This window comes from Petaurus breviceps, unplaced genomic scaffold, assembly GCF_028583685.1.
Source record: "Petaurus breviceps papuanus isolate PSGF00001 unplaced genomic scaffold, PetGlider_PUasm1.0 208, whole genome shotgun sequence".
NCBI lineage: Eukaryota > Metazoa > Chordata > Mammalia > Diprotodontia > Petauridae > Petaurus > Petaurus breviceps.
The window spans coordinates 8,888,983-8,913,760 of NW_027185852.1; the positions used below are offsets into that span (position 1 = coordinate 8,888,983).

At 42.9% G+C, this 24,778-nt stretch overlaps 1 protein-coding gene across 1 annotated transcript in view; it reads right to left on the reverse strand.

Moving 5' to 3' along the window:
• Nucleotides 1–24,778, reverse strand: part of LOC138165257 (SH3-containing GRB2-like protein 3-interacting protein 1) — a 294,003-nt gene that overhangs the window by 42,496 nt on the left and 226,729 nt on the right. Inside the window, exons 18-21 of the mRNA XM_069093394.1 lie at nt 19,948–20,022; nt 16,423–16,878; nt 6,457–6,587; nt 5,931–6,057 (exon numbers count right to left, since the gene is read on the reverse strand). Of these exons, the coding sequence (XP_068949495.1) occupies nt 5,931–6,057; nt 6,457–6,587; nt 16,423–16,878; nt 19,948–20,022 (789 nt within the window). The remainder of the gene's footprint in view (nt 1–5,930; nt 6,058–6,456; nt 6,588–16,422; nt 16,879–19,947; nt 20,023–24,778) is intronic.

Genomic DNA, 24,778 nt, shown 5'->3' on the forward strand with positions numbered 1-24,778 from the left:
AATTAGACTAGACACTAGAAAAGAATGTACTCCATGTATATATCAGAAACTCACCATTGGAATTCTCCAGATAAGGCATTAGAATATTCTATAAAAGGAATCCTTTTCTGGAAAATATCCTAAGCTTTATCTTCTAAATACAAACAAAAGGACTAAGTAAGAATGGTCTAGTAAACTGGTCTAGAATGGCCTTCAAATGCAACAAGAGGGTGACTAACTTCTGTAGGGAGGTAATTTCATGAATATAAATCAGGTACTTTGGGGATTTCTGCAGGGCCCCTTGGGTTCTTGGCTAAATGATTCCTCAGTTCCACCAGATGGGACCCTGGTAGTTATCACAAGGCTAATTCACCTCTGGGAATGTCTGTGGAGTAGTATAGTTAGTTCTAGAGTTTGGTTGAAAGGGTCTAAGAATTCCCAAGTTGGAAAGGACATCAAAGGCCAGCTGGTCTACCTCATATCTGAACAAGAAATCTTCCTACAAGATACGTGGCCAGTGGTCATCCAGCCTTTGCTTGAAACCTCTAGTGAAGTTCTGAGTAGCTCATTCATTCTGAGGACAGTGCTCATTGTTTTTTTTCCCACCAACATCAAGCTTAAATCTGGGGTGACACGGAACATCCTTTTTCTACTTGGGACCCTTCTAAGTGTCTGAGTATAGCCTAAGTCTTGATTTTCCCTGCTATGTTATTCTCTTGACTGGTCTAATTCATAGTAAAATGTAGGCAATTTTCCCTCCCAAACAGAAAGCTAAAGACAGCCATCATGTCCTGCCTAACTCCTCTCTTCTGACATACAAACACCCCCAGTTCTTTTAACTAGTTCTCATAGAGTATGAACTTAAGACTCTTAACCATCTATCAATATCCTCATTGCCGTCTTCTTGGTGATAATAAAAAACAGCTGGTACTTTCATAACTTTACAGCTTGTAAAAGTGCATGTACAAATATCTCATTTTCATCCTCAAAACAACAAAAACGGACCTGGAAAATAGGTGCTATTATTATCCCCAGTGTATAGAGGAAGTAGTATTAGAAAGTATTTAAGGCTGGATTTGAACTCAGGCCTTTCTGACTCCAGGTCCAGCGCTCTATACATTGATACTTTCCTTATATTCCATGTCCTTCCAAAAACATGGCATCCAGAATAGAACATTATGATCTAAATTACAGTCTGAGAAGAGATATTATCTCCCAACGTGCCCCACTGGAAAGAGTGATGGATTGGAAATCTAAGGACCTGGGTTCCAGCATTAAACATGTGACTTTGTGAAATCAGGCAATTCAATTTAGTCTCCTCAGACCTCATCTGTTTGGAGGGTTGGGTAAGGTGCCCTCTAACAACAGAGTCAAGAATCCAAGACCATGTGACCCCTAGTTCTGGATCTCACGTCTCTCTTAATGTAGCCTTAAGTGGGCTTTTAGGTTTCTTCACCTTCTGGACCAAACTAAATTACATAGCCAAATGGAGATAGGTTTCTGTTCCAAACAGAAGTCATGGCAGAGGAGAATTCTCAAAATCCTTCAGGAGGTAAGAAGGCCATTGCCTTAATGTCCATTCTACCCCGCTTACTGGAGTGACCAGGACCATGGTGCTCATCTTTGGCCCACTAGACGATGGCAGCCTGGGGCTACACATTGCTTATAGGATCCCAGATCCCAGATTGGAAGGAGCCTCAGGGGCTATCCAGGTCAACTCCCTCATCTTACCAAGGAGGAAAGAGTCTTGAGGAGGTTGAGCAGTTTGCCCAGGTAGACGTCAAAGTTTGGAGTTGGATCTAATTTCTTTGGATTTTAAATTTTCACCACCTTAAAAAAGGAGGCTGAAACATTTCTATTTGTTCTTTGAGCCAATATGGCATATAAGTACCTCCCTAGAAGTTGAAAAAAAAAACCTTGAGATGATTTTGGAAGGCTCCAGAAAGACTCAATGAAGGAGGAAGCTTCAGGGATGTGGACCTGGATGGTTTTGATTTTATCTACCCATTTGGTAAAAGTTCATTAAGGGTTACCATGGGCAATGCAGTGACCTAGGTTATTGAGGAGGTGGGGATGGGGCTAGGCCTGTGATTTCATTGGTGTGGGGAGCTCCCCAGGAGGAACTGCTTCTGGCAATGAAGGTCAGCATCTTCTTTGTAACCCATAGATGGCTGCCTGGAATGCACTGACAGACCTAGTCAGTAGGTTTTAGAGATGAGATTTGAACTCAGGTCTTTCTGGATTCAAAGTCAGTTCTCTAGCCACTCTTGATGTCCCTTGCTTGAAAGATGAAAAGATAAATATGGTGTAGTTCCTGACTTAGCGGAAAAGTAAGAGTACTGTGCACATTCGATCTTTTATGCTTGGCCTAAGAAATAATTGCAATTCAACTTGCAGTGAGCAATCTGTGTTCCACTCCCTATCCAATGATCCAGAATGAGTTAACCTTTTATGAGACCTCATTGCTAGGGGGGAAGTAAGGCACATGCCAAGCTCCATTAGATTCACTTTCTCACAATTAATAAATGTTAGTGTCAGAGCCCTTTGGCATTCCTGATCGGCACCATCCAGATAGGTATTACAGATTCTTTTTCTTTCTTTTCCAGGACAATCTGTCTACCCAGAAGCAAAGAACATGGAGAATTTTTCAAGAGTGTGATTCAATTTAGAGTCTTCACCTCACCTTGCAGACCTAAAAATTGGGGGGAAGGTGTCCCAAGTTTCAGACAAAGTGACCAAAGTCCAACCTTAGAAACTGGCTGTGAAAATTCTTAACAAATGAACAATTGCTTTTGCTTACATTCTTGGGATATTCCCTTTGATGCTACAAAAGATCTTGCCATCATGGAAAATCTTTTATTTAGCAGCTGAATGACAATTTATGGGAACCGCTAGAGGGAACAGGACAGGATAACATCTAAGGTGACTTCCAATTTTAGGATTCTTTGATCCGAGGCAATGATGACTGCTCATTTATCATAGAATCCTGGAAAGAGGATCTGATTTAAATTGTGGATTATAAGGATCCAAACAATGAAAGGGACCCATAAATGTCTCCATCTTTTGGCACTGAAGTCATGAGAGGAGATCTGGGGATCACCAACCAAAATGTTAGTGACCAGTACACATGGAATCCAGTTACAAAAGAACACAATTTATGATCACAAGATGAGGGGAAGAGAACAGGGGTCAAACTTTTGGTTATTGGAAGGAGAGGCCAGCTTTTTAGAGCAGAAATGTTTTTCTCATTTTCATAATTCCATCTCAGAGTCTATGATTCTTGATCTGTCTAGATCAACCCTTGTTTGGACAACAATTTCCTCTACCTGACAAGTCCAGATCTCACTGGACCCAGTTGGGGGAACCTACTACCTCTACGCTGGGATTCTCCTAATTGACTTCCATTTTGCTCTATTCACCATCCCTCTAACTTTCCAAACTGAAATAAATACCCTTCCTCCATTAGAATAGAGGTTCCTTGAAGGCAGAGATTGTCTCTGCTTTTATATTTGGATTTAAGAACTCAACATACTGCTTGGCTCATAGTAGGTATTTAATAAATGATCATTCATTCATTGCTCAGATTGTCTCTTTGCATTTTACACCCTTTCCCCCTCTTACTCTACATTGAGGAGGCTATGTGTGTGGCGTAGTGGAAAGAACACTGGTTCTGGAGACAAACAGGTCCAAATCTTGCATCTGACATTAAATCTTTTTGGACCTCAGTTTCCTCTAAAAGAATGGAGAGGGACTAAATGATATCTGAGGTCTCTTTTGGTGCTAGACCTCTGATTCCATGGTTATGTCCCCATTGGACAAAAAATCCCAGTCCTTTGTATGAGGATAAGCAGATTTTTATCAAAATCCAATATAAACGTCAGGAAATGCAGGCATTTTGGAATGCAAATGGGGCCTCACACTTCCTTTAATAGATGTGGGAAGACCATAAAATAAAGAGCCATCTCTATAGACTCCATTTTAGGACTTTACTTTCATACCTCCCATGATAGAAATATTTCATCTGCCTGGCTCTTAAACACTAACCCAGTTTTCTTGGCTAGATCTGAAACAACACACCCTCAAATTAACCTGTTCTTTGCTTTGTTCCTTTTGGTTCCCACTGCATCCCTTCAGGCTTTGACTCCATTGCCATGCTCAGTATTGGGGAAAGATTATAGGGGTAACAAGAAAAACATACACATACATACATACACACATACATACATACACACATACATGCACATAAACAAACATGTCCCCATTGTTTTCAGAAACATTGCTGGAAACCTTCTGAATGTTACCAACCCTTGTCATTTAACACATGAAAATGGAGTTTGCATGGGGCCATGTTTATCCTGACTATGGCCCTTGTTGCCAAGTCATCCAAGCCCATCTTCTCTCTTCAGAGGGATCATGCTCCACAAGGAGCTGTTGAATGGTTAGTCAGCTGATAGGGAGTGAATTTGCTGCCATAAGGTGACCCGTACATAGCAGGGGGAAATAAGGAACATGGTGAGGAATGCATGAAGAGAATGGAAACCAAACCAAAAGCTTGAAGTAAGAAATGGAACCAAATCTAATCCAAATACTCCTCAGCAAATAAAGCAAGGTGATAGTTTCACGGTTCATTGCTGTTGTTTTTGAAAGAGGGAAAACGGGCCACATTGAGAATAAGAGCAGATTGGCACAATTTTGGGTTCCTGCTTCAGAGATGATAGAAACATATTGTGTGCACTTTGGACATAATCCAATCCCAGGACTTGACATTAAAAAAATAGAAACTCTCACTGCACTTAAATTTTACATCAGACAGTTAATCTGAGGTGACTTTGGGTAGGCATTCTATGTGACGGTTCCCTCCTTCTCTTCCTCTCCAACCAACAAGGCAAATTAGATGGAGTGGGTAGAACAGTGGATGCCAGAAAAGATGGTAAGAGTGGGAAGGGGGACAATGGATGGGAGAAGCAGTTGAGCAAGGAGTATATAGGCAGCACAGCTGGATAAAGGGGCTGAGATGACACGGGTCCAAGGAAATTGGAAAGTCACCAAGGGTACTCCAGGCATATTCAGTAAAATATGAAGTGTGGTGCTGGAGAAAGAATGATGTTGAAATGCTGGAAAGGGTGAAGAATGCTAATGAGAAAAGGAAGAAAATGGCTTTGTGGGGAAGGGAAAATGAGAGCATGCATGAGGAAACAAGGAAGATGGGGGAGCAGATCAAACAAATGATGGCCAATAGGCTCCCTGGAGTCTTAGCTTTGGCAAGAGAGAAGAGCAGGCCAAGGGAAAGTCAGGACATCAGAAACTTGGGGAACCTATCTAGCTTTCTGCCTGCATGCCATCCATAGCACAAACGACATATGATGGTGTTGGAAATATCTCTTAGCAAGTCTAGGATATGTCAGTAACACTTGATGGCATAAAGAAGAAAGTGATTAATTCTCAGAATGCCAAAGTTGCTACCATCCATTCACATGAGGATGAACAAATGATTTAAGAATGAATGAAAAAAAAAGATTTCAAATGTTATTTCTAGCAGGACACCCTGTTGAAATTTTAATAAACATTTTTCTAAATGAAGAATGTATAGGCAAGTGTTATGGAAAAGAAAATCTATATTATAGAACCTTCTTTGGACACTTGTACTATTTTTTTTTTACAAAATATTACTGCTTTTACATGTGATATGGTAAGAAAATTCCTGTAAACTATAAGTATTAGTTATCATTTTTCTTGTATTATTTTTCTTGCAGGCGAGGGGTTGGGGTGGTTAAAACACTTTGCCTTCTTTGCTGAGAAGGAAGAGTCAGATGAGATTGGCAACACACACAGCAAAACAAGTTTGATCAGAACCAAGGGGCCTCAGGGACTTTCAAAGTTGAAAAAGTAAGCCAGTCCAACCTACAGAGAGAGATGAAAAGAGGAGAGATTGCTTTTGTTTTTGTTTTTACCAACAGTGGGTGTCGTAGCTGCACTCAGGGAGTTGGTGGACGATATTGATGACGTGCTCTCTGCCCGGGCAAGAGGTGCGATGGGAGGAGGGCTTGAGGAATGTATGGGAGGGCTAAAAGGTCTGGACTGTAGGAACAAGAAGAAAAATGGCTAAATGTTAGATTCACAGATCATGGCATTTCCCTTGAAATAGCATCCTTTAATGTAACTCACTTGGATGTTTCTATTTCCCCGCCTTTTGCAACTTGACTTCTAAATCTTTGAATAGTAGTTAATATCACACAATACCACCTCTCTCCTACCTACATCCTGCTTCCTCCATATCTCCCAGGGTCTTCAGGGTTTATCACTAAAAATGCTACTAATGGCTAGACTACAATTCCATACATCCCCTTCCTAAGTCCCCTTGTTTGACTCATTCTCACCTCCCTTTTTGAAGACCCTCCCCCCCCCCCCCAGCTACTCCTTTGACGGTGAAAACCAAAGACAAAGACAAGAAAACAGAAAAAGGAAACTGGAGCCTACCACGTCTCCCACCCCGGGCTTCCCGGGGGGCAGCTTGGGCCTAGACGGAGGCCGAGGAGGAGGTGGAGGAGGAGTGGTTCCGCTGCTGCTGTGGGCCGATGGGGTGGCGGGCCGGGCGGGGGATGATGCTCCTAAAGATAATCAGGCATCGTTAGTTTGGGGGGCACAGACGCGGCCCCATCTCCCCCACCAAGCAGCCGAGCATTGTCCCTACATGCAGGCCCTTCCCCACTCTTGGCCCCCAGAGCCCAGCAGGCTACTTGTCACGTAAGCAGAGCATGACAGCAAACACCAAGCTCCAAACTCCATCATAGGTGTGTTTTTAAGGCAAAAGTCACGTGGTTGAATTATGTTTGATGGCTCACAGGGAAGCTCACCACCCTCTGTTGGGATGGAGCATGAAGGAACAGAACCTTAGTGCTCTCACCTGTTGAATGGGTATTATCCCAGCACCTACCTCACAGAGCTCAGATGAGAGATAATGGGATAGAAAATGTCTTGCCACTCAACCTTGACAGGACAATTGCTCCTGTGCTTTCCCCTCAAACAGAACAGCATTTGTTAAAATTCTTTTGCTGGGGCTACTTGGTAGCTCCCACATACAGACCACACACATGCTCAGTTAGGTCCCTTGGTCCCCCCATCCCTGCTTTTACTGATCTCATTGTGTGGGTCTTCCTTCCAGTGATGCCTGTATCTCCCCTGCATGGTTGGGGTTCAGGATGTTAGAGGATTTGCCAGGATGGAGAAAATCTTTGCTCTGTGGTCATGGCCAAGCTACTGACGACCTATCTGGAACATAGATGGGCTGGCCCCTGGATAGGAGATACTGACCATCGCCCCATGGGCATCGCCTGACACCATCTTTTGAGGAGCTTGGGACTTAAAAGAACCTTGACCATTGGACTAGGAATTTACGTGCACAAAGCAGACCCGATTCTGAGGCTAGCCTGTTGTCCCCTGCCCTCCACAACCTTTCACTATGATGGTACAGAATTAGAGTCAGGCTTCCCAACCTTCTTCAATTTCTCTTCTTGCCTCTCCATAAAGATTCCCCTCCCTCTCTACTCATGCCCCTAAAGAAAATATATTCCATAATTGCTAGAGATGACCATGAGAGTCAGAAAAGACATAGAGTTTAATAAGTTTTTCTCTTCTTAGGGTGAGTGAAAAACTGCCTAACTTCATTGATTGGAAATAGCTGTGGAATTTCTGGAATATTCCAGTTGGATGCTGCTGTCATTATTTGTGAAAGTCGCCATATTCCTGACAAGGTTCTCATCTACCAGGAGCACAAGTGTAATATCATATTTAGGTGACTGATTGATTGATTACAAAGTCAGTCCATCAGGAATTACCAACTGACATCTCCCTCCTCCAAAGTCCTGTTCTAATTGGATTACCTTTTAGGATGCCAAGGACAATTCAATTAGGAAAAAGGGAAGGCACAAAGAAAGCCAGAGATGCACCCAGACAGACACTTGGATTTCTGTAGTTGGGGATTCCAAGTATTTTAAGTATCATCTTTGTGATGCAGGCAGGGGGTGCTAGAGCCAGCTCACACAGGTTTGAGAGAACGGATTGTTAAAATTTTCAGTGAGAGCACTTATATTTCTGAAAGTGTCAAATACTACAAACCAGGTGCTATGCCCTACTGATTGTCTAGAGTCTAGAAAATGATGGAGAAAATGTTAATAGTTCAGATCAAACATGAAAGAGTATTGGGCATACATCCCAGCCTTCCCCCCAAGAGCTGATTGTTAAACATTTACTAGCACACCCCAGCGGTTATCCTAAAGACTCAGCTAAGGATCTGACCTGCTGAGTCATCTTAAACAAACTTCATATCCATGTGGTTCAGGAAGGTCCCAGTTCCAAGGCTCTTGGAACTTCCTAGCTTTAGTTGGGATAATAAGCATAAAGCCATACCAAGAGAAATATGACAAAATGCAGTTTGATGCAGTAGGAAGCATGTCTTTTAATTAGGAAGATCTGAGTTTGAATCCCACCTCCGATACTTACTGTGTGACCCTGGGCAAGTCATTTAGCCTTTAGCTTCCTCATCTGCAAAATGGGGAAGGAGTTGGACTCAATGACCTCTAAAGTATTACGCCAAACCTATGATCCTATGCCTCTCTCTACTTTTCAGTTTTCTTATCTGTAAAATTAGTGTAATAGCAGCACCCTCCACCTTGCAGGGTTGTCGTCATGATCAAATATCTAAAACGTATGCGTATTTATTTGTAAACACATAAAGAAGTTTATACATACGCAATTGTATGGACATATATGTATTTTTTCCTCACCACAATCTGTCCATGCTCTTATCCATATACACACAGTGTTGTGTAAACTCTAAAGTCCCATGTAAATGTTTGGGATTTTTTGTTCTGGATTATTGGTGCCAGGAGATCCAAGGGAACACCATCCTTAACAATCAAGATCTCCTCCTTCCCTGTAACTTTTGGTTACAGGGAGTTGTCTAGAGCACTAAGGGGTTAAGTTCGAGGGCCAGGGTCATGCGTACATCATGCTATGTTCTAAGGCCACAGATGGTGAGTGAGAAGGAACCCAGAGGTCATTAAGTCCAACCTCCTCATTTTACATATTAGGGGTTGAGTGGCTGAAAAGGTAGAGTGACTTTCCAAGGGTCACACAGCCAATAAATGTGTGATGGATTTGAATTCAAGTCTTCCTGACTCCAAACCCAAGGCTTTATCTTCTACATCATACTGCATATTATTATAATTATTGTCATCTTAATGAATTATTATTCCATTATAATATCTCAAAGAATAATAAGAACCTTACCTAAGAGTTTCTAGGCCTGGGGAAAGACCAGTAAACCACATTAGGGGTAAGAGGGTAGGATACTCCCTGTAGTGGAAGAGGAAAAGACCTTCCCCAGTGAGGACGCTTTGTTCACTCCAGCCCCAATCGGGCTGTTTCTTAATTTAGCTTTATTAAGCTCTCTTGTCCCTATGCTCCTGAAGGACTGTGGCTCCTCCATCAGTTCACCCCCTCTAAACTGGGCACCCTGGGGCACAGCCTTGATTGCTTGGTCCTAATTATGCCTCTGCCCATGAGAAATTCCAGGGAAAACTGTTTCCATGAGATTCCTAGACTGATTCCTCATTCTAGATCTGTAGACTAAGAAAAATGTTCTGAAGTTAAGCCCCCAAATCTCTCGTGATGTAGATTATCCCTATAATATATGCCTTGGCAGACTGGAAGCTCCCTGAGGCAGTGGCTGTTTCACTGTTGACTCTGTGCCACCCACATCTAGCCCTGTGCCTGGTACATAGTCATAACTTCTATTGCGTGATAGATCCAGACCAGGAGTTTGGGGGCATAAAGAACATCTTGTGTAGAAACACCCCCCACAAATACAGAACAGTGAATAATCTGTACTTTGGTGACCTGGACAGCTTTCAAGATTCACTCAAGAGATTGGGGACTGACCAACAGCAGCAACCACAGGTGTGTCTCACCACTTCTGGCCTCAATTACCTTCTTTTCCATCTTCTTCTACCCTGCATGTCTTTGTCTCTGGCTAATGACTGAAAATTCCGGTCGAATTTTCCAAGTGTATTTGCTAATGCCTGATGCAAAGTTGTCCTTGGCTTTTACATTAATTGCTTCATCTGACGCAGCAAATGTTTTCAGCTGACAGTCAGCAGACAAAGACAAGGATTGAATAAACTGCAGTCTTTGTCGGGAGGTGTCATAATTTGGTATTTTTGTTTCTTTCTATTCTGCTTTTATAGAATGAAAGGGAATTCATCCATGCTTTCTCTCTCTTTTAAGAAATGGTACTCCAAAACCATGCCAGAAAAGGGGTGCAATTATATACCCTTTTCTCAAATGCTCCCCAGATAATGACATTTTAAAACGCGTCTCAGTAAAGCCCTGTAGAACACAGAAAGCTGGTTCTCAACGAGAAGGCTTGTTTGTTGGCTGGATGCCAACGCAACCATTGAAAAGTAAAAACACAAGCACACAGTTTGACTGATCCTGAATCCCACTCTTCATCCCTTCATCCTTAGCTGACCTACTATTTCACTACTGTGGAACCATAGAATGAGGTTATTAATTGGAGTCAGGAAGACCTAGGTTCATATCCGCTGACCCTCCCCCAAACACTTATTAGCTGTATGACCCTGAGTAAATCACTTAATCTCTGTGTCTTCAGTTCGCTCATCTGTAAAATGGGGTTCATAATACTTGGAATATCTACATTACGGGGTTGTGAGTGTCAGAAAAGTACCCCTCCAAAGTAAGGTATTAAGATATTAATAAAAAGAATGAGGTCATTAAGAAATTATTTTAGAACGAGTGGGAAACTTCATGGATAAGATGTCATCTGCAGTTGCTAGAAAGAATGCCCAAACTGGTGGGCTGGTAGATCCTTTTGTGTATTTGAGAGTAAATTTGCAGATCAGGACGTTTCTCATGGAGCCAGAGCCAGCTAGGGCTCTGGAGAATGTTTCACAAGGTCCAGCTTTGGGGAAAACGGTGCTAGGACAGATGGCAATATGGTAGCTGAGGTGGATATTGGAAGGGATGTGAAGGGTGGGCTGCGGCCAGTGAGAGATGAAGGGTTGGCTGAGTTTGCATCCACGCTACTCATTCCCACCTTGCTTGCACCAGATCAATGAAACCATTGCTTCTACAAAGGGCATGTTGCCAACTGTGCTGTGGTGCCATTTCCCATTCCTGTGACCTTGGCCACCGCTGCTCTATAGCTATTATTTTCCTCTAAGAGAGTAAGTTCTCTGAGGCAGGGACTATGACTTTTGCATCTGTGTCACTGGTATTTAGAACAATGCTTGACATATAGTCCCTAAATGCTTTTTGTTCATTCAAATGGAATTAGAATTTGGACGTTCCTTAGCAATTTCGTTCTCTTCATATTTTAAGTCTACCTAAAGATATTCTTATTTCTCTTCCTACCTTATCTTCTACTTCCCACCCCTGCAGTGGGAATCTTCTCAGAAAGTGACCAGGACAGTCTTTCTACTTGATTAGATTTTGGTGGTTATTTTGTGATTGAATGAAGGTCCGGGACTTTTTATAGGTTTAGAAACATCCCTGTTCTAGTTGGCACGCAATTCTTCAGATTATATCAAAGCCTGAGATCCTAATACTTATTTCCACAGGAATCCCTGAGAACCTCATGCCCACTGCTGATAGCCTGCCAGGCATTCCAAAGACGGATGACCGAGACAATCAATGATGGTGCTGATAAAGATTGGCTGAGAAAAAGGGTGGGGATGAAATCCTTTATCCCTTGAGGACATATTGCTGTCCTCCCAGTGGCCAGTTTCCATGTTCCCAGACTTCTTTCCCCTAGAGTGTCAGCATTTGTCCTGGGGAGTTGCTAGAAATGGAAACTGGCTCCAAGATGTACTAGTTGGCCACTGGTTGTGCAAGACTGATGAACTTCTCTGAGTCTCAGTTTCCTCATCTGTAAAATGGGGGTGTCAGTGCTTAAATTGCCTTCTTCAAAGGGTCATGATGAACAAAGTTCTTTGCAAACTTTAGAGAATTATATAGTTGTGAGGCATTTTTAACAATAATAATTGTTGCTAAGAATAGCAACAACATTGATTGGCATTAATAACAACAGCAGCAACAGTAATAGTTGTTAATGATAATTACTATGGCAGGCAGAATGGTGGAGTGGATGGAGGGAGCAGACCTCAAAATCAGGATGACCTGAGTTCAGGTCTCACCTCTGAGCCTTTCAGCTCTCAGTACTCCAGGTGACTCTCTGACAATATTCATTGCAGAGAAGATGCCAACCTGTATCCATAGAAAGGTTCCTCACCTGGGATCCCATTCCTTGTGCCAGTGCAACTGCCATCACTATCACCAATAATGCATTAATATGACATACTATATATTATACATAATATTATATATTTTCCTTCAAGACTCTGGTCTGGCACCACTTTCCACAAGAAACCTTTGCTGATGCCTGGTAGCTGCGGGTGCCTCCACTCTCCAATTACATTTTATTCCTTTGCATGTTGTTAGAGAGGTGCCTATGTCTGTCCCCTGGTAGAATGTAAGCCCCCTGGAGGCAGTCTATTTCAGTCTTGTCTTTGCAATGCTTCCTGGGTGTCTATAGCACAGGAACAGGCACTTCGTTGATGCCTATAGTTTGTTTGAGTCCTAAGAGTCTGAAGGAGAAATGATTTTATGAATGAGGGTGATCTTTCCACCAGTCTTTGGACCCTGGTAGAGCATCTTTAGGAGTTTCTCATGTGAGAAGAAATTTGTCACCTTATGTGCCTGGTGATGAGTCTCTCTGTATTTAACTAGGATGGTCCTTGAAGATGGGTCTATGGCTGGGGTGGAGAACCTGCAACCTCAAGGTCACATGTAGTCCTCTAGGCTCTCAAATGTGGCCCTTTGATGAATCCAAACTTCACAGAACAAATCCTCTTTATAAAAGGATTTGTTCTATAAAACTTGGACTCATTCAAAGGCTGCATCCAAGGACCTAGAAGGCCAATGTGGCCTCAAGGTCGCAGGTTCCCCATCCCTGGTCTATGGTCTGTTACCAGGTCATAGAATCATAGATTTACAGCTAGAATGGTCCTTAGCTGTCATCAAACCCAATCCCTTCATTTTACAGATGAGGAAACTGGGGCAGAGAGTTTAGAGGTTTGCACAGATTGTATGTCTCAGAGATAGAATTTGAATCCAGATCTTTCTGACTCCAGGCCTAGCATGCTGCCTGCCTCTTAGATCCAGGGCCTTTCTACTTTGGTAGAACCTGCCAATCAGTCAACAAGCATTTATAAAACACCCACTATGGGCTAGGCACTGTGCTAGGCAATCGAGGATACAAAGACAAAGAATGAAATGATCCCTTCAGATGTTACCCTTGGCTTACAACCTTCCAGAGCCTTGCTTCCCTTTCCCAAACCCACAGCTCCAATGTAGAACTGCAGCCAGTTATGAGAATAATATTGACCAGTGTCTTCTGGGGAAAGTTCTATCTGCCCAGAAGACCTTTATAAATGACTTCTTTTCCTAAACATGACAGTGCTCTCAAAGGTTGCTTGTCCCCCATCACCATCCTGTGGAGTTGGGAAAAATGAAATAAAAAAAAACCAACGAAATTCAATTAGTTGTTGGAAAAGTGTGTGTGTGTGTGTGTGTGTGTGAGTGTGTGTGTGTGTGTGTGAGCGTGTGTGTCTGTGTGAGTGTGTGTGTCTGTGTGTGTGTGAAATCAGACGTACCCGGTTATTGCCCTAACAGTGTATCTCAGTCTTTAAAACATGAGGCTGTATCCTGTTGTTTTAATTCAAAATTTACATTTCTGCCAGCTCAATGTATGTTTCATCAATAAAAGATTAAGGAGCAAATAAACTGGGACTTAATTAACGGGATAATGGAGCCAAGTTTCATTTATTCATGGGCTTCACGGGCACTGCTCAACATCCCCCTTAGCAACGCCATCCCCTAATAGCACCAGAGTAGGGCTTTTTTACACAGCTCAATGATTAAGAATCAATATTTTTAATGGCAAGTTTTTTAGGACAAAAAAGGAAGACTGGACTTCCAAACTCTTCCATAGGATGATGGCCAAAGCTGACATTTTTCTTACATTGTGGGAGGGTCGTGGCAGGAACACCTCAAGAACCCCTCTAGGGGACTGTCAATCTGACCCTGAAAATGCTCCAGGAATGCACAGAACAAAACCTGGCTTTTCCATTTCTATACTCAGTTATTTGTTGTGTTTCAAAATGGGTTGGCCAACCTGTGGCCCTCAGGTCACAACAGGTTGTTCAAAGTTGTGATGTAGACATTTAGGTAAGTGGGAAGGTATGTGGCATAGTAGATAGAATTTTGGATTTGCAGTCCCCAAGACCTGAGTTTGAATTCTGTCTCAGACACTAGATGTGGGCAAATGATTTACCCCTGTTCAGTTTCAGTATTTCAAAAATGGAAATAATAATGGGCTTTGCTTCACAGGATTATGAGCACCCAATGAAGTAATATAAATAAAGCATTTGTAAGTAAATAAAAATACAAGATGGGTTAATTTGTCTAAAAGTTCTATACAAAGAGTAGTTACTATTATTATGAAAAAGCAAAAAAAAATCTTGCTATTTCTAATGGCAATGAGAATGTGATAAAGTACTATTATAGTAGTAAATGACGATTGTGGTATAGAGCTACTCCATGGTGCTCTAACCAGGATTCTATTCACTTTAATAAACCAAGGAGCTCTACTTTGGGGTGGATTTTGTTGAGGAAAATGGAATCCAGTTTTTTTCCCTATTCCTCTTGGATATCTCTGTTTTCTGTCCCAGAAACTCAGAGATGGGGAGGGATTTCAGAGCCTGACTTCTCCAGTTCATGGAGAATAATAATCTTAATACCCACCTTTATCCCGTCATCCCCACAACAAGTGGTCATCAATCTCTATTTGAAGAACTCCAATGAGGGACTGCCCATGACCTCTCACAGTACCCCCTCCTTCTCTGGCTGATCCATTGTTCCTCCTATCAATCTGAGAAGTTTTTCTCTGAACGTTTTTTTGGGGGGTAGAGGCTAGACTTGTGATATCGATACAGGCCACTCCTAAAAACATAAACTTTTTGCTTCTATTTCTTTTTCTTCTACAGCAAAGAGGAGTTTGTAAGCAGAAAAAGTACTAAAAGATACACTACGAAAAGAAGCTGAAACAGCCATTGAAATGTTAGAATTTAAGTGGACAACCACACTGCCCGCCCTCAGCCACCAACCTCCCTAGGGCCTAAAAACTTAGGACACATGATTAGCCTTTTAGAACACACTGCAAAAGATGCCAAACCATGCCATCTTCTGTGAGGGAGCGCTCTTACACAGAACCAAGCAATACTGAGCACATGCGTGCACACACGCCACAAACAGGCCATGGAGGCCAGTTAGCCAAGCTCAAGCAGCAGTGGAATGGGGTAGGTGGAAAATATGCATCAGAAAAAAATCTGATAGCTCCAGAACAAGGACAACAAATTCCTGTATTTTTTTTTTCTATTTTGGAACCACAAGCAATTATCTTTTAACTTCAAAACCACAATTTAACTCAGATCTAATCCAATGCCAAATTTTGCATGTGAGTCTCAAATGTTACATATACATTGAAGTTTCTTCCCCTCTGTCACATACTTTTAGACTCCATCACTGCTTGTTATATACTCAAAGAATATTTTTTTTTGGGGGGAAGTAGCTTCAAAAGTAAAGGTGTTTAATAAATCATCTGTCCTATCCCCATTCCCTGCAATTCTCCCTTAAGATTTTTCCTTCTTGGTTCAGGAAAATACAAGAGGAATGAGAATCAGAAGACCCAAGGGTATGAGTCCCAAGTCTACCATTGACCAGCTGTATGACCAAGGACAAGTCTCTTGACTACTCATCCTCAGTTTCTAGCTCTGTCAAATGGGGTGAAACACCTAAAAGATTGTTTGTGAGGACCAAGCAAGAGAATGTGTGTAATAGCCCTTTATGTAATAACGTTACATAAACGGGAGCCAGCATGATTATTGACAACAACAATAGTAATGACAATATTGAGAAATACATAGATTCTTATGGGGTCTATATGTCAAGGAAACCATCCATTTGTCAGCGAGACATTGCTCCCACTGGTAATTACAGCTTTCCTTGATATATTTTGGGATGCAGGCAGTGACTTCTTAGAAAAGGACATATGCTCTATGAAGGCAGATCTCTAATTGAGATGGGGTTGAGAGAAGAGCATATTTATAACCTTGACCTAGACCATGGCAGAGGGCACTCAAAATGGATACATTACTGAGGCACAGTCCACCCCCCCCCCCCCAAATGAAAAAAAAAGTCTGATCCTCCAAAGGTATCCAGTGGGTGCTAACAGGGTCTTGCTAATATGGAAAGCATAGCAGCTCACCAGCACACGGAGAGCACACGCACACAGTCAGACAAACGTACCGCTGGCGGTTCCCGTCCCACTGCCTGAGCTGGGTCCGGGTGATGATACCACGGTCCGGTAGGTGGGTGGTGGAGGGGGAGGTGGTGTAGCTCTCTGTCCCAACCCCAAATCTTTAGGAGATGCGACTGTTTCTAAGTTATCATCTTTCCCGAGGGTCTGCTCAGAAAACTTCTTCTGAACCTCTTCTAAATCAAGTGGCGATGGAATGGTGCGTGGAGGGTCAGCAGCTGGGGAGTCAGTTGGGTTTTCTGACACCAGCGGTGGGGACCCCACCTTTTCCCTTGAAGTCAACTCTGGAGTGACCCGTTCCGGGGATGCATCAGAAAAATTGACCCACTTTTCTTCCGTGTTAATGACCACAGACTTGGGGGACAAAACTGGGCCAAAAATGCTGTCCAAGTCACTGATGGATGGTAGTTTGTCACCTTTGACCTCGGGTGTGGTCTGCTCACTGCCTGTGGTCAAAGGAGTTGGTTTAAAACTTTAACATTGAGTTTTACAACTGTCTCCTGCATGGGTTAGGGGGGCGGGGAACTACTCATGCCCTGTGAGGTAAGAGCTGAGGTCAAATTTTCTTGAGCCTGACCTTTTTGGGGGGGTAGAGGCCAGACTCGTGATGTCATTGGTATGGGTCACTCCTAGAAACATAGACTTGAGACATTAACTGATGTGTCCAGGGTCGCACAGCTAAGAGGAGTCAGAAGCCAGGTTTGAACCCAGGCCCTCCTGACTCTGTGGCCAGCTCTCTGGTGAACATACCACACCACACTGTATCTTCAGTGACATTGATGGAGATGTATTATGTGCCTGAATGTGGATTCAAGATGAGGGGAGTGGGGCTGGGGAAGGGGAGGCTCTTGTCTCTTATCAGACAGTCTCTTGTCCCCTGGACATCCTATTTCCTTGTGATATTTACAGCAAGGCACGAGAAAAGCACCATCTTCACCATGGGCTGCCCACACCTTTCCTTCTTTAGAGTTGGAAATGTGTCTATAATTCACTGAATGATGACCAGTGTCATTATCTTGGGAAGGCATCGTTGTTGGGCTTGGAGATAACTTCTACACACATTGGATAGAACTGTGCAGACTGAAGGGGAGCCCATCCCACAGGGGGAGACTTGGACCACACAATTGGTCCAAATTGAATATTGCAAGGAGAGTGTGCACATGTCCATTGACTTCTCTGACCCTTAGGAGCTGTGTGACCCTGGGCAAGTCTTTTAACCTCTGTCTACTTTAGTTTTCTCACCTGTAAAATGGGGATAATATTAGTACCTACCTGAAAGGGTTATTGTGGGGCTCAAATGAAATCATCTATCAAGATACATTTCAGAAATCTCAAGTGTTATGCAAATCTTAGCTATTTAGACTTTTAAACATTGGTTATTTTTACTGCCCATGTGACCTTGGGCAGCCCACTTCTCTTCTCTTTGGGCTTCAGTTTCTTCACCTCTAAAATGTAGGGATTGAATCAGAAGACCTTCAAGGTCCTGCTTTAAGGCTAGGATTTTACACCATCAGCCCCTAAATTTCTGGGGCTGTTTGCAAATTGAGTTTAACATCTCCCATTGAATGGTGGGGCACATGACATCTCATCTCATGCTACAGTCTCTCCTGCTTAGTTATTTAAAGATCTGCAGCCTAATTAACCGTGAACCCTAGACCTGAAATGCCTGAACCAGGCAAAGCAAGGCCTAAGTTAGTACAAAGTTAGCATGATTTACACGGTCATGTAAAATTTAAATGACTGGGATGGCACTGAGGATATTGAAAACATCCATTTCCCAGGCCTAAGGATATTAGTCCAGTCCTCAGATGGGAAACATGGCACCTAGCAATGAAGCAAAAACTCAAGAATCACTTACTGTTTACTTCCCTCTGCAAGTCAGAACAGTAATCAAATGAAGTAATGAAAAGCCAATGCGAGGAAGCGTTGATATTCTCATTTGAAATTTGGGCTCCAATCCCTTCCTCTGGCTTTCCTTATTTACTCATTTCTTTATTCATTCATCTATATTTAATTTAATTTATTTCTTTATCTATTTCTCTGATTTTAACACAGTAACAAACTAAAAGCCCAATGCCCCTGACTCCTTCCTTGAGAAGTCAATAACAGCATTTTTCTTAGAAGTTTGGTCTCATTTTCAAATGATAAAACCAAGGTCCATTTGATAATGCTAGTGACCTGTTTGAGGTTTGTTACTGAGCCTTTGGAGGTCATAGATGGATTCTGGCACAAAGGGAAGCAGATTCCACATTGCACTCTACAGCCCTGGAACTGGGATGCCTTGGCAGCAGTGTGGAAAAGTGGAGAGAATGCTAGACTTGGGGTCAGAGGGCCTGGAACCCAACCCTGGCTCAGCTACTTACATAGTATGGGACCTTTAACCCCTCTAGGCCTCAGTCTTTTCATCTGTTAAACTAGGAGGCTAGACCTACTGACCTCAAGCTCTAAAATAGTTTTAAAAGGATTGGCTCTTTCTGAGCTCCTAATGCTTTAGTTAATAGACAATGATCCTTGACATGTCTCTTGGACATGGCTGTATGGACCTGCTAGATGAATTTTAAGGAGTGGGGAAGGAGGAAAGAAGAGAAGAGAAAGAAGGGGTTTGCAAAAACCTTTTTTTCTGAGAAGCACAAGGTCAGTGAGGGCGCCTGTCACAGACTGGCTTCATTGCTTTTCAGCTGATAGTCTGTGGGCTGCACAAAGTGCCCCAATGAAACCATGTTGCAATGAGGAAGCTGACCAAGGATTCCTAATAACCAGGGGCAGCTGCATACTGGGAGTTTGATCAATCAAGACCCAGGAGATATTTCATGAACACACAGCATTGATTAAAGTAGGTGAGAACTATAGATCTGTATCCACCCTGGGAGCTACAAGGCCTTTCGGCCTCCCCCGCTCTTGGCCATGTTTCAGCTGCCTCTGATCTGCTGGCCTTGGGATACTAATTATCTCAAAAACTACGGGGGAAAATCTTTTACCATGCACATTTCATGAGAGCTCAGCCATCCCCAGAGCACATCCCACCTCCGTCTGCACATGACGGGTTTAAGTCTGCTACCAATCTCACTGGCTTTTGAAAATGAAAACAAAGTCTGGGTCTTAGGAGACCTCATGAAATTTTAAAATACTGACATGAAAACAAAGGAAAAGCTGGAAACCAAATTAAAACATGCTCCCTCTTCCTTTTTTTGAGCTTTTTCTCAAGTATTATCAGAGAAAGCATCCCTTCTCGCTTTCAAACAGCTCAATGATAACAAAAACTGAAAGGAAAGGGAGAACATTAATTTTTTAAGTTCATATAATTTCCTGTAGAGAAGGAAAGCTAAGTATAAAACACAATTCCATGTTGACAAAACACATAATGGAACTGAACCAATGTATACACATATACACATTCATCCTTGTCAAACCCTAGAAATTCTGACACATCCAGAAAACATATGCTTATTTCTTAAAGAGCCAGTGTTCTTAAATACTCTCTATTCCCAAAAGAGAAGTGTCTCTTTTCAATTTACCTTGTCCCACTGTCAAAGGAGAGCCAGTTCGGGGTGGGGTCGCTGGTACATTTTTAGGAGGCAAAGGTGGAGGGGCTGCGAAGAGAGAAGACGTTGGCCATTAGTGAGCGGCTTTTGCATCAGGGAATCAGAATATTTTATGTCTCAAAAAATGGGTTTTAGGTCCAGCCCTTGAAGCTTGAAGCCCTTGAAGAGAGAGAGAAGCAGCTGAAGTTCCTGAATGTAAATGTTTCAAGGTAGAAAACAGAATCATTTCACATGGGAAAGCTCAGAATGTTGACCTTGTCTGTTCCCTCCCAGATCACCACTGCCAACATTAGGTCAGTGGAAATTGTCGGGTGCACATGCCAAGGAAACCTTGCACATGGTCTTGGATCCCTGATGGCCCCAGGAACACATCTGAGGAGGCCAGTCCTGTGACTATCCCTATTCCACATCAGTTTTTTTCATGGACTTCTCCTGGCCAGGCTAATCACAGATTTAGTGTTTGAAGGGACCTTTGTGACCATCTAGGTCAACTCATTTCCCCAAAGGAATCCTCACTACAATGTACTTGGCTAATGACCAACATACCTTTGCTTGAAAACCTCCAGTTGAGGGGAAAGCTACTATCTCCCAAGGCAGCCCATTCCCCTTATGGGTAGCTCTAAAAGGAAGATTTACTTTAGCTATTAAAAAGACAAGAATGGATGGAGAATAGAGGGTAGACAGATAAAGCATTTATGATGTGTTTACTATGAGCCAGGCACTAAGGACTGAAAATATAAAAATACAAAAGGGACAGTTCCCTTCCCTCAAGGGGCTTACATTCTAATGAGGGAAGGCCACACATGAAATAAAGATGGAAAGTGGAAGATAATAAAGGTCTGGGGGCATCAGGGGGCAGAGTCTAAAAAGTCCAGAGAGTCAAGAGAGGAGCTAGGAATGAGGTGAATAAAGATAGCATGAGTCCCTCCTGAAATAGTGGTCCAGCCTAGGGAGTCACCAACCAGAGCTGATGTTCCTAGAGGGTGGAAAAAAGGTTGCACAGTAAGGAGCCTGTCAAGTGCTCCAATGATTTATGATCTAAATTGGAAGGTTCTTATAACTTTCCATGTTACATATAGTCACTGACATTCCCTTCTCATACCACATTGTGGTATGGGGGGCGGGGTGAGGCTGTACTCTCAAAGGCTCTGCAAGTTTCTACCAAGCTGGAAAGGCTAGCAGGAAAAAGCCCGGTGATGGAGGGCCGGTCTTGCTACTTGAGAACCAGACCAGCTAAATTCTAAGAGGCATCACCTGGAGAATGGCTGCCAGGAAAGGGGCTGGTTTTAGCCATAGTAACTCCCCAAATCATTGAAGGCATGGAGGGATTCCAGGCTACAGCAGATGAGGAAATTGTGCTGCAGAAAGAGTATCCTTAACTTATTCAATCAAGGCTGGATACACAAACAAAAGTAACATTATCTCAACCTAGTAAGACCCAACCTGATCCTGGAGTAGCCATCCAGTCAATCTCTGACATTCCAGAAAACTGTCAGATGGCCCCCTTTCCACAGGCAGTTATGATCCTCCATACCCCAGCCCAGCAAAAAAGAAAAATGGTGTTCAGTATGTGAATTCCCTCTGTCTTGGGTCAAGCCAAATACCTCACACCTGCTCTCTTGTGATGAAAGCTCCCCCCCTCACCATATTTGGCAGACTCAAAAGGCTCAGAATAACCTCTCAAGGTATCAAAAAGCTCAGTAAGTGTCTTTACCCAAACTGCACTATTTACTTGTGACCTACTCACTCCTAACTCTGAGGTGCAATCTGAGGCACTGTTCTGAGTTAGGTGAAGGCTACTTTTCTGCTACCATGGATGATTTAACTGTTCTTTCCCCCTTTCCTATATGAGCCTTATATTCCATGCTTTGGCCACTGACCGACTCAGGACAGGACTTCCTAGTTTGCCCTTCATAACCAAAACTCAAAGCTACACTTTCCCCTTTTTGTACACTTTCCACTAGATTATAAGCTCCATGGGGGAAGAGACTGCCTTTTGCCTCTTTTTGCATGGTGCCTGGCACATAGTAGGTGCTTAATAAATGTTTATTTAATTGACTTCCCTCCCCTGCAATTCTGGACTTTGTAGTGCAGCCAAAGAAGGCTTCTCACTGTTTCTCATGCACACACACCATCCTCCGTCTCTGCGCTGGCTGTTCCCTGTGCCTGGGGTGCCCTCCCTCCTCCCCTCGACCTCTCAGAACCCCTTGTTTCATTCAAGACTCAGTTCAGGCACCACTTTCTACATGAAGGTTTTCCTGTTCCCTCTAGCTGCCAGTGTCTTCTCCCAAATTACCTTTAATTTTTAAAGATGTGAAAGATTATTTTTGTAATGGTATATCTTCTAGGTAATCTTGAAATAAGATCTTTTCATTTTATTCTATATAAAAAACTATTCTACATATATGTATATATATGTAAATAACAAATCAACCAACAAACATTTATTAAACACCTACTATATGCCAGTTACTTTGTTAAACTCTGGGGTAGAAAAAGAGGCAAAAGTCAGGTCTCTGTCAACAAGAATTTTATGTATCTGTATATTATATATCTATAATTTTGAAGACAACATGCCGACAAATATATATATATATATAAATATATGTATATATATATACATACACACATATACAGAGACACATACATAAATGTATGTATACACAGGATAAATGGGAAGTAATTAACAAGGGAAAGCCATTAGACAGACAGACAGACAGGTGGGTAGATACATAGATAGGAAGATGGATAGCTAGATGTAGGTAGCTAGGTAGATAGGTGGGTAGACAGGTGATAGGTAAGCTGGATGGCCAGACAGATGATAGATAATGAAGCTATGCAGGACAGATGATTGATTGCCAGGCACACATGCCATCTTCTTCTGGCTAGATGACAAGTTCCTTACAGACTGTCTTTGAATCCCCAGCACCAAGTGCAGTGCCTTATACACAGCAGGTGCCTAATGAATGCTTGTTCAGGGATTGACTATGTTACCTAGGAAGTGCAGTCCTACTGCAGAGCCCTAAAGATACTCTCAGGGGTTGGTGCTCTTTAGGGAGTGCCTTGGGAGAGCCCAGGCTCGGAGGTCTGCTTCTCCATCTTACTTGAAGATTTGCAGGAGGACAAGGCAACCAGGGTCATTCTGGAAGAGCAGCAGGAAGAGGTTTGGACAGTTCCAATTCACCTGGCTCTAATTAGAAGCCCCAAATCTGAGTGGTTGGAGACCACAAAGGAGAGAAAGAGCCCTCACATCATCCCTTTCCCTCAGATCCTGCTGTACAGCAGGGCACTTTCTAAATATACACTTATAGACAACTGAAACAAGCATTAGAGACCGTCCTCAAGGTCTTTGAGCAGTCCCAGACTGGTTGGAGTTGGTCAGTCAGTCAGCAAGCATCGAGCACGGTGCCTGGGACACAGTGAGTGACTAATAAGTGCTGATTGACTTGCCTTAGGCTCCCAGCTGTTCCTTTCCATCTGGACTCTTGCCCTCTGTTTTCTCTCCTTCCTCCTTCTCCATTATTTCAGGTTTCTCCGACAAAGGAGGAGAGGGGATGGGAGGGTTCCATTGACCCTCCATGGTCCACTTTCTCCCGGTGACAAACCCAATTTTAACTTGGGGATGAAGGCCAGAAACATTCACGGAGCCCCTATCCTGTGCTGGGCACCGCGGTAAGTGCTGATAAGAGTTGGAGCTGAAGTTGGCCTCAAACACCATTGAGTTCCACCTCATCACTTTGTAGAAAGAGAATGTACAGAGGTTTTTTGGGCATCTCTTTCAACTGATCCCCTTTGTTTGGAACATGAGTGGAATAAGAGGTTCCGTGGGTATGGCAGGGGTGGCTGAGGGCATCACAGAGCCCCATCTTTTAGGCAAGCCTTGTTCTCCATCCTCCCTGATAACTCAACAAACATTTACTAAACATCAGCTTTGTGCCAGGCTCTGTGGTATGTGCTGAGGGTACAAGGACAAAAACAAAACAGTCTTTGTCCTCAGGGAGCTTACATTCCACTGGGGACAAAAACATGTACACAGATAAGTGAACACAGGCTAGGTATGAAATTAATTCAGAGTCATTTCTGGTGGGGAGTATTGGTGCTGGGGACACTAGGCAAGGCTCCTAGTAGGAGATGGTGCTGAAGTTCAGTCTTGCAGAGAACTAGGGGAGATAGACCATCATGCAGATAATGAAGCTAACTTTTAATAAGAGAGCACAAGCAACTTGGGGTGTGTGTGTGTGAATGGGTGCATGTGTGCTTGTGTGTATGTGAATGGAAATGTTTGTGTGTGTGAGTGTGAATGGATGTGTATGTGAGTGTGTGTTTGTATGTGTATGTGAATGGATGTGTTTGTGAGTGTGTGTGAGTGTGTGTATGTGAATGGATGTGTTTGTGTGTGTGAATGTGAGTGTGTGTTTGTTTGTGTATGTGAATGGATGTGTTTGTGTGTGTGAGTGTGTGTGTTTGTGTGTGTATATGAATGGATGTGTTTGTGAGTATCTGTGTGTGAGTGTGTTTGTGTGTAAGTGTATTTGTGTGTGTGAATGGGTGTGTGTTTGTGTGTATGTGAATGGATGTGTTTGTGAGTGTGAGTGTGTGTGTATGTGAATGGATGTGTTTGTGTGTGAATGTGAGTGTGTGTGAGTGTGTGTGTATGTGAATGGATGTGTTTGTGTGTGTATGTAAATGGATGTGTATGTGTGTGAGTGTGTTTGTATATTGAATGGGTGTGTGTTTGTATGCATGTGAGTGTGTGTGAGAGTGTGTGTGTGAATGGGTGTGTGTTCATGTGAGTATGAGTGTG